Source organism: Cryptotermes secundus, unplaced genomic scaffold, assembly GCF_002891405.2.
Source record: "Cryptotermes secundus unplaced genomic scaffold, Csec_1.0 scaffold418, whole genome shotgun sequence".
NCBI lineage: Eukaryota > Metazoa > Arthropoda > Insecta > Blattodea > Kalotermitidae > Cryptotermes > Cryptotermes secundus.
The window spans coordinates 149,727-163,245 of record NW_019727399.1 but is presented as its reverse complement, the minus strand read 5'-3'; the positions used below and the strand labels follow the sequence as shown (position 1 = coordinate 163,245).

General features: G+C 40.0%; 2 protein-coding genes across 3 annotated transcripts in view; one reads left to right on the top strand and one right to left on the bottom strand.

The window, feature by feature from the left end:
* The first annotated feature begins 232 nt into the window (after window positions 1–232).
* Window positions 233–7,449, top strand: LOC111864682 (target of rapamycin complex subunit lst8). Its single transcript, XM_023852106.2, has 7 exons — window positions 233–549; window positions 1,141–1,192; window positions 1,856–2,018; window positions 2,358–2,508; window positions 3,457–3,659; window positions 5,384–5,526; window positions 6,442–7,449. Exons 1-7 carry the CDS (start codon window positions 424–426, stop codon window positions 6,561–6,563), a joined length of 960 nt encoding a protein of 319 aa, XP_023707874.1. The 5' UTR covers window positions 233–423; the 3' UTR covers window positions 6,564–7,449.
* A 1,308-nt stretch (window positions 7,450–8,757) lies between these two features.
* The window catches only part of LOC111864676 (calcium-binding protein E63-1), a 72,488-nt gene continuing 67,726 nt past the window's right edge, over window positions 8,758–13,519 (bottom strand). For both annotated transcript variants that reach the window (XM_023852094.2, XM_023852095.2), the window contains 3 exons: window positions 13,274–13,431; window positions 11,339–11,450; window positions 8,758–9,247 (listed from right to left, as the gene is read on the bottom strand). In XM_023852094.2, coding sequence (XP_023707862.1) covers window positions 9,225–9,247; window positions 11,339–11,450; window positions 13,274–13,431 — 293 coding nt within the window. In that variant the 3' untranslated portion in view covers window positions 8,758–9,224. The remainder of the gene's footprint in view (window positions 9,248–11,338; window positions 11,451–13,273; window positions 13,432–13,519) is intronic.

Below are 13,519 nucleotides of genomic sequence, written 5' to 3'. Positions count from 1 at the left end.
CGGGAACCAGTCATTTTAAACGGAACTTTTGAGATATTTGGTCGAACTGAAAAGCAATAGGAATAAAATATGTACAAAGGTGTGTTTTATATATGTTTAAGCCTTAATTGTGTAGAAAATATATGGTAACATAAATTTAATGAATTATTTAATTAATAATTCGCTGAAGGGATTTTAAGATATGGGGTATTGTATGTTGGTAGTTCTGGTAAGTGGTTGGTCGGGTGGCAGGGTTGTCTGTGGCCGTACCGGTTAATAGAGATCAAAATGGCGATCTGGTGTTAGGTTAGAATATTAGAATGTCAGGAGATAATTTTATTGAGAACATTTTATAAAGCAAAATAGTTTCAGCAAAGAGATTGTGTCCCTGTGCTTTACACTTCTTTTCGCCTCTGATTGTAAGTGATTCGTGATATCCCAAATATGAGTAGTGATGTCCACGGGAGCAGTGACCATGTTATATTGGTCACAGGTGGATATGATCACACAATTAAGATGTGGCAGGCTCATACTGGAGTTTGTCAGCGAACAGCACAGCACACTGATTCCGTATCCTTAACATTAACTGGTAGCGCATTACAAATACCACATCCGTACCGCAGTTCACGTATGTAGTGATAGAGGTGGTTGTAAAGGAGAGAGATTCATGTTTAGTTCGAAATCCCAGTACGTTTTTATCTTAAATATGTCAGCAGAAAAGCTGAAGAGAATAAGGCAGGGCTGGAGTTCAGTGACATATCTAGCATTTTGACTAATTGATGACTAATTTGTTACCAAAAAAAAAGTAGCCTTATTAGCGTTTGCAGATTTATCAATGACAGATGTAAGCTAATAGGAGGAAAGAGTTAGAAATATAAATTAAATTTTTTACAGTGATATTGCAGAAAGAACTCTTAAAAGCTTATTTTGTAGTAAATGGAGGAGTTAGATAGAGGAATGCACTAGTGAAGAGATAAAAAAGAAATATAAAGGGAGGGACTATGTCTGCTCAAGGTATGATGTGCCCTCAGAGTTGTTATAGGCAGAGTATGTGTATATATTTGTTTGAAGCATGTGAGAAGGGTTGTTATAGGCAGAGTATGTGTATATATTTGTTTGAAACATGTGAGAACATCTATGAAGTTCCTTGACGCAGAAAAGCAAGTGAATGCATTGGATATTACACCAGACAAACAACTCATTGCTGCTGCAGGTAAGGAACTGTTAAGTAATGTGTACTTAGCATTTTCTTATTTAATAGTATTGCTCCTCATTCTGTCTGTATGCATGCAGTTTTCTGAAAACTGAGTTTTAAATTGAATTTATTTACATTCTATAAATCCTAAGCAGGTTAGTACCTTTGGATACAGAACAAGTCAAAAGGTTACATACATAAGTACAGGCAATTTTAGCTTAAAAATTAATATAACTTAATTTTACATCATTCTCTATTTACATTGAAGTATTCATCTAAAGAGTAGAAGGAATGAGCATGTAGATAATTCTTTAACTCTGATTTAAACTTTTTAGTATCATTGCCCAAGTTTTTAATACTTTGTGGCAGATTGTTGAACACTTTTATGCCAGTAAAGTAGACTCCTTTTTGATATACTGATAAAGTTGATGAGGGTAGGTGGAAGTTATGTCTTTGTCTAGTATTCATGTTATAGACATCAGAATTTAATTTGAATTTATCTTTGTTGTAAACAACAAATAGGAGAAGCGATAATATGTATAGCGATTGATGAAGATAAAATGAGAGGCCAATGTATTCAATGTTTGGATGGTGGTATGACACTGTAATCTGGTAAGTAATATTCACATTTACATCCGTGAAAACCTCAGATGTTGTTTACTTGTGTCTCTCTTTTTTCAGGGTATCAGCATATTCGTATGTATGACCTTAGTTCAAGCAATCCAAATCCTGTTATCAACTATGAAGGAGTGTCAAAGAATGTGACTGGGGTTGGTTTCCAGGAAGAGGGGAAGTGGATGTACACAGGAGGGGAGGACTGCAGTGCAAGGATATGGGACCTCAGGTACCGTGCTGCTAGGCATGGCCTTTGTAAGTGCGGTAGAGCCGAGGATATTGCATGGATCTTGGCGGCTGATGTCTCATTTATGGTTTATTTAACGATGTCAGGAGCTCACTGTATGTAGCACTGAAAGACAGGATGATTAATGAATAGTTAATCAGGAGAGATATGCAAGGAAACAGTTGTGGCAGAGTCTGAGGTACTGTCCTGTCATTTATCTGGAGATATTGAGGTAAAATATGAAAAATTCCATTCTAGACAGCCAGCCTGCAGGCTAAGATTTGAAACCAGGGCTTCCTGAATATTTATATTGTTGATTTTTTTCTCATGTTTATTGTACAGATCAAGGAACTTGCAATGCCAACGAATTTTCCAAGTGTCTGCACCAGTGAACTGTGTCTGTCTGCACCCAAACCAAGCAGAGCTGGTGGTGGGCGACCAGAGTGGTGTGATTCATCTGTGGGATCTCAAGACAGATCACAATGAACAGCTGGTGAGGCACTGTCTGGGCAATGTTTTGGGTGGAATGACGCAAATTGATGTAGCCAAAGATAATTGTCTTCTTCCTCCTCCTCCTTTCATCTATTGCAACTTTCTGTTTCTTGCCCCATCAGGCCTCCCTCCTGCAGCAGGTTCAGTACATCCTCAAATATTCGAGTTGCCAAGAAAGTGATCAGGGACTGGACTAACAGAAATCACAAAAAAACACTGGGAATCAAACAAATTAAACAGATCAATTAAGATAGATGGTAGGATTACTTACTGGACACTGCCACCTGAAAGGGCACCTTTCCAAACTGCGACTGACAGAGGACCCAACCTGTGAAAGGTGCCTACAAGAAAACGAATCAGCCACACATATCCTATGTGATTGCAAGGCTAGAGCTTATCTAAGATATGACCACCTGGGTCAGTTATTCATGGAACCAAGTGACTTTTATGACACCCCCATAAATAATGTCCTACATTTCATTTGAAGTGTAGGATTCATAAAGGCTTAAACCAAAAGGGAAGCACAATAGATCATTGGAGGTCGCGGTGTGAGGGCTGGATTTATGGCCCACCCCTCATACTCATTCTCATACTCATACTCACACTCACACTTATGCCCTCAAATAATTGCTTTCATTAAGTTACGTTAAATATTCATCTCCCAAAGAAGTTTAAAGTTTGAATAAAAATTGTGGTTCTTATTTGTATATATTTGTCTGCATCTGAGTCCACATTTAAGGGTTTCCCACTGGAAATTCCTGGTACTCATTTCTGTTAGAGGCTGAGTGAACCCCAGGGCCATAGTGTGGCCGGAAGGATTAGGTCAATTGAAAAAAATCCAATGACCTCATCGGTGTTTGAACCCGCGACCTTCTGACTTGTATCATAGTACCTGTGCTGTGCTGTGCTGTACGTGTGGTGTGCTAATTATTATTGTTTAATTCTCCAGATGCCTGAGGCCGAAGCATCTATCCAGGACATAGCAATGGACCCAGAAGGGTCTTACATGGCAGCAGTGAACAATCGTGGCCATTGTTATATCTGGAGCCTTATGGGAGGGGTGGCAGAGGAGCCCACCAAACTCAACCCGAAACATAAAATTGAGGCTCACCAGCGATACGCACTGAAGTGCAAGTTCAGTCCAGACTCCACGTAAGTAACTGCTCAATTCAATCTTTCATGATGGGCATGAATTGAATGCACATAGGGGAGAGTGTGTCTGCCTGCATGCTTAACCTCAGGAACTGCTGCATGGATTTTGATGAAATTTGATTCTAGAGGTGCTTACAAAAGTTGTAGGGTCTTTCAGTTTTCATTGAGATCATACGAGTCCAGCTTCATAAGGAATAAATGCAACAGCAAGGAACGAGTATGTAGAACGTCAAGGTGCAATGACTGCACATGGAAACTGTGTGGTGTGGGTTGCAGCTGCACAGCCTTGATATTTCTTTTAACTTCACAGGAGTGAGTTGGTGTGGAAGCATATTTCCTTCCAGTTCATAAATGTAATGCTGTGTTCAGAGACCTCAGGATTTTACTTCTGAGACCTTGTAACAGTATGAAAGTGGATCCTAAAGGAATGTAGTGTGAGGTGTATTGGATTTATCTGGTTTAGGATAGGGTCCAGTTGTGGGTTCTTGAGAGCATGATAATGTACCTTCAGGTTTCATGAAAAGATGTAATTTCTTGAGAAATTAAGCAACTATAAGCTTCTCAAGAAACAGTATGTTCCATGTTGTTTGTTATGTGTTTGTATGTTGATTGCAAAAAGATGATGTTGAGCATGATTTATCACAGTTTTTATTGCATATTTTTCTGTTTTCTCCCTTCGACAAACTGTGGTCTCAGGTATTATATAGCTGTAGTTACACTGACATGGGTTGTCCAGTGACTGAGGTTAGCCCTTTCTAAGGGACCCAACAGAATGAGTCCCATCCCTCATATGAGGACAGAAACAAATTCAGTTTCCAAAATGTGTTCCCTAAACCAGAAGATGGACAAGGTCCAAAAAGCCAGTAATTCGAAAGATGTTATTTACTTATGTAACGACATTTTCTGTTATTTATTTATGGTTTATTTAACAATATTATGACATGATGGGTGAAAGGCAGAATGGTGGGGCCAGAGCAGATGTCCATTGCTGAACAGTGGATTGGAAATTGTGTTCCTGCAACAACGAATACGCTTGTATAAATCAAAGCATTGTCACAAGACTGACACATATTTCGTGGCAACAGATAAAACGGAGAATAACAGAGGACAATTAACTGTTTGACGTGGTGACTTCTATTTGGACCGCATGACAGTTATAGAAGGGAGTTCATTTGTGAATTCAGGAGGGTAGAGATCCATCCGAGATTAGATTAGAAATTCAGACAAGGGTCAAGAGATGTATTCTTAAGAGAATTCAGAAGGCAATTCAACAGTTGAAGTGTCAGCGAAATAAGATTCGATACCAAGCAGCGACTAAGCAAGCAGATGTTGAAGACTTTATTTTCTGTGTTATAGTTACAGTGATCTTCAGAATGGTATAAGTAGTTGTAGTTATGACATGTATTCTTCTAATCCAAAACCCATTATTTTTATTATCAGTCACACTAACGCCTTCATGACAATATTATCAGTAACACAGCATAATGTGTCAAATGATAGGATGATTATTGAACACTGAGTTGGAAGGGATATGGAGAGAGGTGCTTGTCTCCTTATTTTGAAGTACAATCCCAGAATTTCCATGGAGGAACTGAGGAAGACCATGAAAAAATGTCAGTCCAGTTAGTCTGTGTCTGAGACTAGATTTGAGCTTGGGAGCTCCTGAATATAAACAGGAATGCTACTGGCTTGACTGCAGCAATCAGTGGCATCCCCTGTTCCAGTTTGCTAGTGACTACGTCTGCTGATCAGACAGCTCGTATATGGAAGACCTCAGATTTCACACTACTGCAGGAGCTGAAGCACGAGGCACAGCGCTGGGTGTGGGACGCAGCTTTCAGTGCAGACTCACAGTACATCCTGACAGGTAATCTTATTTCTTTCTACTTCATATTTCACTCCAGACATGAAAAACTGGTTTGTAGTTGATTCAGATTTTATTTGAAGCAGGTTGCACTGTTTATTTAGGTGTTTGTTTTATGTATAATTTTTTAGGGTAACCATGTCCTCAGTGGTTTATTTTACAATGCTGTCAGTAGTTAGAATACACAATGTCAAGCGGTAGGATTATTGATGAATTGGAAAGGATTTAGAAGGAAGTAGTCATGGCCTAAATGAGTTACTGCACTGATTTTTGCCTGGAGAGGATGAGCAAGGCCACAGAAAATCTGGGTCATGACAGCTGGTGTCCCAGCTGAGAGGTGACAGTATTAGTGAAGTATGTATCTGTGCCCTACTCAGGCTATGGACAGAAGCTTATGAAATGTCATGTTGCCTCTAGGTTGGTAGGCATCGTGCTGTATGCATAAGATAATTAAACTTTTGCTTCTTTGTATCTATAGGTGTGTTTTACAAACTGTTTTTGCTTTCATCTCAGTATGTGGTTATATTGACTGCCTCTGTGGTCTAGTGGTCAGAGTTCCTGGCTACAGATCCAGAGGTCCTGGGTTTGATTCCCAGTGCTACCAGATTTTCTGAGAAGTAGTGGGTCTGGAAAGGGGTACACTAAGCCTCGTGAGGATAATTGAGGATCTATTTGAGGGAAATAGCAGCTCGGGTCTAGAAAACCGAGATTAACAACCATGGGGATCCATTGCGCTGACCACGTGACACACTCTATTTGCAAAAGTTGACACTAACTTTGCTGACAAGCAGCAGTCGCTTGGTCGGTATAGTTCGCTTGCGGACTACAAGCCACAGAGTTTTTTCATGTGGTTATGTTTTCTGTTTTTGTCTGAAACTGGCACATAGTAATTGCTACATTGTTCTTACTCATGTGTAGCGTCATCTGATGGAGTTGCCCGTCTCTGGAATGTGGAAACTGGAGCTGTTGAAAGAGAATACAATGGCCATCAGAAGGCTGTCACTTCACTAGCATTTAGGGATGAGATAGTTCGAGATTGAAGTCATATATATATATATATGGATGTTTGCTGTATGCATTGGATGATCATTGCAGGAAGCGAATTGTGCGGTTGAAAGGCGTGTGTTGTGTACGTAAGTGAGACATACACTCCAAACACATCATTTTAACCCTTTAAAGCACAGTGGTTACTATATGTACCACCTTCTTTAAACATTAAAAAATTCTGTGTTTTGCTTATGCAGTGTGTTTATGTGTTTTGCACATTTCTCACAATAAACAATGGTTATTTCCCTAAGCAGCATTGACCAGCTGGTGGTTGTAATTGAGATATATAGTTCGTTGGGTTTGAGGTTTTCACAGTGGTGGCTCTGAAGAGCACTATTGTCTTGTGGGATGTAATCCTGTGCAGTTTGGTAGCATGTCATGATTTTTCAGAGGAATGTACTGCCACCATCTTCAGGGTTAAAGGATAAGCCAAGTAAGTTTTTTGCAGATTCCTTTCATAGCGTTATCCTTTTACCCTGAAGATGGAGTCAGTGTATTCCTCTGAATTACTGTTGGAATTCTACCAGATATTGCAGTATTACATCTGAAAATGTAGAACTCTTTATTAAGATGTATGTTTTTTGTGAGGCATTTATAGAATTTTTATATAATATTTAGATGACCTTTGAACTTCAAAGGGTTAAGATGAAACAATGGCCGCCAGTCTCTCTGTATTCCTGGAAAGTATATAATAGAAACTTTCAGAATCATTTATTATGTAAAAGGTTTGTAAATTGCTATTTAAAAGCTGAGAGTTGTAAGAGTGTAGTGTCTATATATATGATGCTCTTAAGTCATGGAACAAAATTACAAGTTTTTTGAAGGATTACAGAATAAAGTAACTATATAGATACTCCTCATTAATGCAAGTTCAAAAAATGCAGTTTCATTTTAATGTGCTCGACTAATTTGAAGTAATACCATGGCATGTGGTAGCGTAGTTGGTTGAGGAACTATGCTACAAGCCGGAAGGTCGCGGGTTCAAGTCCCAATGAGGTCACTGGATTTTTTCAGTTGACCTGATCCTTCCAGCCATACTGTGGCCCTGGGGTTGACTCAGCCTCTAACAGAAATGAGTACCAGGAATATTCTTAGAATATTCTTGGGGTAAAGGTCGGCTGGTGCATAAGGCTAACAACCTTGCCACCATCTATGAGCCGATTGTCTAGAAAATGAGGGATCCTCAACGTCTCACAACCCTATGGGCCTCCACAGCCTGTTACAGGGATACCTTTACTTACTTTACTTTGAAGTAATACCACTTCCTTCAGTGTGAGTTTCTTTGCTAGGCAGTTGAGGGGGGAGAGGAAGGGGAGTGGGGTATTATGTGGGTGGTGGAAGGAGAGAGGAGAAAATACGTATGTTTGATTTACACAATCTCACACTCTGTGACTTTTCTTTTTAACATAGCTATGACATAAATGAAGTTAAATTTACTTGAATGTTAGATACAATATTTGTTCTTCATCTGGGATGGAGAGAGGGTTATGATTTGTTAGTATTATAATTTCCATTTACACTCTGGTCTCCCAAATGGCCGCTTTATTTTAGGTTTTTTAAATAAAAATTTGATACATGGTTATCCAATTCTTGCCATCTCACCTCGTACCCTGCTTGTCTCAACCACCACATTTGTTTGACCTAATATTTGATGAAGAATACAGATTATGAAGCTTCTAATTATGTAATTTTCTTCTTTGTTCCCGAATATCCTCAGCCTCCACTATCTACTGCATTCTGCATACTGTACCTCTTCCGTGTAACAGTTTGTGGGGCTTCTGAAGTGTTGTAAATTATTTTTTGAGAAGTATGGGAACTGCAGTACTTAGACTGTTGGAGCACAGTGATAATATCTTGTGGTTTAACAATGAAAAACTAAAGTTTGCTGATGGTGTATTTATGTGTTTCTGAATAAAAAGCAATCATTTCCCTAAAAACTTTTACCTGTTGGTCTTTGTGTTGGAGATGCTGTGTCTTTTCTGTGAGGTAGTAACTGGATTTGTAAATATTATGAGGCATCAGCATTTCAGGATAATATGTCATCAGCTAGGTTATGACACCATGAAGTCTCTTAGATGGGTACTGATGTTTTGGAGGAAGACGTTGCGGCCTCCTAGAGATTAAGGATCTTGTCTTTGAAGTGTCTGCTGTCCCATACTATCATCATTGCAAATGAAGCCACAGAACATTGCATCATGGCATTTATTAATGACAACTTATAAAAAGTTTCAACTTAACACAGAGGGCAACAATGAACGCCGATATTACAAATTCACATAATTTTCTTTTCATAAATGAAAGACATTGCCAATATAACAATGGACCAGTTTTACTTTTGTGGCCTGCTTTTGTCACCACATATAAGGCCAGTATCATCACATGATTTACATGACTGCATGTATTTGTAGCTATGTAACAAAACTTATTAGAAAATATATAAAAAAAAGATCCAATATTGGTACAAAAAATAACTTACCAACACACAGACATACATTACAAACGTGTCTCTACAAAGAAAACATATAGGATTTCCATTTCCTGTGAACGTGAGAACAACATTTATCGTTTACTTCATCACAACATATACTTTGCACATTTCTGTGGTACCAGACTGCCTTGCACATTGGTAGACTATGCAGCCAGTCTGCTGCCCTTCATAAGAGTAATCTTGCGAATTCTGAAACAGAATGATTAATTTTTGTATATTCAACATTCAGCCTCCTCGTGCAAGAGTCAAAGGAAATCACAGATGTTAGGATTATGCCTTATGAATGTGTTAATCTTTACACTGTCTGATTTGACACTAGACATTCACCCAGATGTAGGGGACTTTTGTGGTAAGTGGGGTGCGACATGCTTCCATTGGACCTGGGCCTCAGATTGTGCTGCCCTGATGGTAGGTGAGCGTGAAATGATCGTTGCCAGGAAAAAGTGAAGTGCTCTGTGAGGAACCTGCCCAGTGCCAATTCATGCATCACAAATTCTGGGTTACCAACCCTGGGATTGAATCTGGGGCTCCTACTGAAATAAGTGTCATGTCTTAACAATTTCATGTTTGTATTTCAACTGTGTGTCCTTTTGGTATTTTTTCATGGGTTACGGATTTATGACCCTGAATATTCCTGATAAATATTAGGTACAGTGAGGCCTCAGAAAGATGAGCTGCCCCACATCTTGCACTATTACGTTGCCTTAAGTACTCTGGTCAGTTTGTTCTCATGAATGCTGGTATTGCTAACCTTTGCTAGCAGTGAGTGCTTTGGGCTGGTTGACATAGGCCAGAGGGGGGGATATATGAAGGGCACTCCATATATAATGCCTCCTATTTTTTGTGTTAATCTGTAACATCTGAGCTGGATGTTGGTGTTGTTGTAAAGGTTGAGCCTTCCCGCCAATGTACTGTTGGTTTGGTTGTCGTGTGATATATATATAGTGACAGCAGAGCAGTCTACCAAAATGGCGTCTGACATAGAAGTGTGTACGAAACAGAGATGTGTTATTGAATTTCTCACTGCCAAACAAATTGCAGCCATTGACATCCATCGACACTTGCTAAAGGTGTACGGAGATGATACAGTGGATGTCAGCACAGTGAGGCGGTGGGTAGTGCGTTTCAACAGTGGCGAAAGTGAAGTGCATGACAAGCCACACCCTGGGCGTCTCTGCTCAGCTGCCACTCCTCACAATGAACAGCGCCTTGATCAGCTCATCCATACAGATCGGTGAATAACGACCAGGGAACTCTGTGCATGGTTTAATATTGGCTGTAATGCATTGGAAATGATGGTGGGGAAGCTGGATTATCGCAAAGTTTGTTCCAGGTGGGTGCCGAGGATGCTTACACAGGACCACAAAACTCATTGAATGAGGTCTGTTAGGACCTGTTGCGCCAGTCTGAGGCTGAAGGTGACAAATTTCTGGACAGCATTGTGACCGGAGATGAGATTTGGTATCACCACTATGAGCCGGAATCCAAAAGACAGTTCATGGAGTGGCGACATCCGGATTCTCCAAGAAAAAAGAAGTTCAAAACACAGCCATCGGCAAGGAATGTGATGTGCATGGTCTTTTTGGATAGGCGGGGTGTGATTTTGTTAGATTTCCTGGAGCCTGGTGAGACTGTCAATTCTGAATGCTACAGGACGACGCTGACTAAGCTGGTAGCCTGCATTTCCTGAGTCGGGCCAGAGAAGCAGACAATCTTTCACTTGCAACATGATAACACTAGACCCCATACCAGTTTGCGACCACCACGCACATTGCAAAGTTTGGCTGGACTGTCCTACCACATCCACCTTACAGCCCCGATTTAGCACCTTCAGACTTCCATCTCTTTCGGCCTATGAAAGATGGACTACGTGGGCAACATTTTCCAGACAGTGATGCTGTCATTGCAGCTGTAAGAAAGTGGCTTGCATCTGCTGGCGCAGACTTTTACAAGCACAGCATACAGGCGCTTGTTCATTGCTGGTAAAAGTGCATAATGAATGGTGGTGATTATGTGGAAAAATTACTGTAAGTAGCTGAAATCTCGTTCTATTTAACTGTGTTATTGTGCTTTCTGTATCTGTTGTAGTTTTCATTAAAAAAAATAGGCATTATATATGGAATGCTCCTCATAGTATTTTTCAAAAGTAAGGACTATGTAAATCACATATTTTCAAGTCTCTGATTTAATCAGTTGCAGTTCTCTTGTGTAACTTTTATTCTGTGGATCATCGAGTTTCAGATGATATTGGAATCTGTCATGTCACTTTACTGTACTAACCTTCATAGTTTATCTTTCCATCATGATCAATATCAGCAATCGCCAACAGTTCATTCAATTGTACATCTGTTACACTCTCTCCAATCATGTCCATGGCTGTCTTCAGTTCATCCTGAAATGACATCACATCATATTAACCCTCTCAAGCATAAAGAGGCAGTGAAATAAGAATGTATAGCAGAAGAATTTGCAAAAGGAAAAGTCATTGGAGATGTGAGAGAGACTTTTATGTGAGTGGTGGGGGGTGAAAGAGCATTATTTTTCTAGAAGGTTTCCTGGCATTGTCCTTCTGATAAGAACAGCTTGAAAGTGAAGATGCTAGAATGGGTAGCAGTAGGTCGCGCTATAGCTCAAGTGGTTAGTTGCTGGCTTCTCACCGCGGCGGCCCGGGTTTGATCCTGGGTCTGGTCAAGTGGGGTTTGTGGTGGACAAAGTGGCACTGGGGTGGGTTTTCTCCGAGTACTTCGGTTTCCCTTGCCAATCTTCATTCCACCAAATTCTCCATCATAATTACCTGGGGCAGGCTACAATAGGTCAATCAGTGGCTGCCGTGCCAAGTGGACCCAATTGGACTCCACCCCCCACTAAGCAAATTAAAAAAAGGTTAGAAGTAGTGGCTTGAGACAGGGGTGGCTGAATTTTTATTTTCTAAATTAAGGTTGAATTGTATAATATGGAAAAATAATTAGTGGCTTTGACAGTTGAGTGATTTAGTTTTGATGAATTTAAGTTCAGTCATGTCAAAATAATAGTACAAATTTAGTTCCTCTGTTACAGGCTACACCCAACTGATTAGTCCTCTTTAGAGAAATAATTGCTTTTAATTGTGATATTCGTGTGAAACATATATACACTAAAAATATGATGAGTTTCTAATTGTTAAAAAATCTGGTGCTTTAAAAAGTAACACGTACCAAATTTATGGTTACAGTATCTCATCTTGACATTGCGGAAACTGCCTAGCAGTAGTCTGTTCTTCCAGAGCATACATAGGTCAAGTGATTTGAAAACTTAAAACACAAATTAATTATTTTATATCTTTTTTTACTCACAGAGGGCCTTTGATCTTGAAAATATTAACTGAACAGCTGAACAGTGTTTGGATGAGTGCATTTAGTATATCAGCCACTTCCTGGCACCCTCTTTTCATTACAGTAGCTTTTCTCCATGTACATCAAGTGGAAATACTTTTGAAGGGTGACTTCAGTTGTAGGATTCCCTCCGCTGACCTTCATTGTCATGAACATCCTAACACTGGGGGTGGGGGTAACTGAATCGGCCCTGTGAGCACCCCTACTACAGGCTAGGATGGAGGAGGGTCAGCATTGACTGTATCTGGGACACTGTACAAACGACATTTCTAAAAAGTCTGACCTGTAAATGTTTCATATTTTCAACTGTTAAGCATCTGGATTCTCGCTGTATAATGAAAAGTTGCATTGTTCAGAATCTGCCACTACTGTAAAGGGTGCAGTTAAGAAGGCCATCTTGTGTTTTTATACATTTCAGTCATACTGAACTTGAAATCAGGATGCATCTACTCCTTTTCTCAACTCACCTCTGGCTATTTCCAAGGTTAAGATTGGTGGACCTATACCTCCACTTCACCATACCTGTGTACGCAATGGTGCTTAATTAATTAAGAATAGGAACTTAGCCCTTTGCTATGAAGAATAGTAAGCCAATGTAAGATTACAGGTTTTCAGAAAAGTAAAAAAAAAAAAGTAAAGGTATCCCTGTAACAGGTCGTGAAGGCCCGTAGGGTTGTTAGATGTTGAGATTCCCACATTTTCTAGACAGTCAGCTCACAGATGGTGGTGAGGTCACCCTTATGCGCCGGCCGCCCTTTACCTTTACCTCCATCTTCAGAGCATAACTGGCCTGATAAGGATACTACGGGATTTAAAGTGACAAAATAAATATGAAAAAGTGTACCTTTGTTATGTATCCATTGCAGTCACGGTCAAATACACGGAAGGCAGCTATCAGGTCCTTTGTGATGTCATCTGCATCGTCTGCACTGGTGTCCTGGCTCAGAGCCTGGATACGGCTCACCCACTGCAGGAACTCTGTTTCGTCAATCAGGCCATTGCCTGCCACAGGAAGTGATGATTTCGTGTCACTGCTTTGAATAGCCCTCTTACAGAGAATGAAGTTTGAAATTGAGTGGTCAGCATTCCT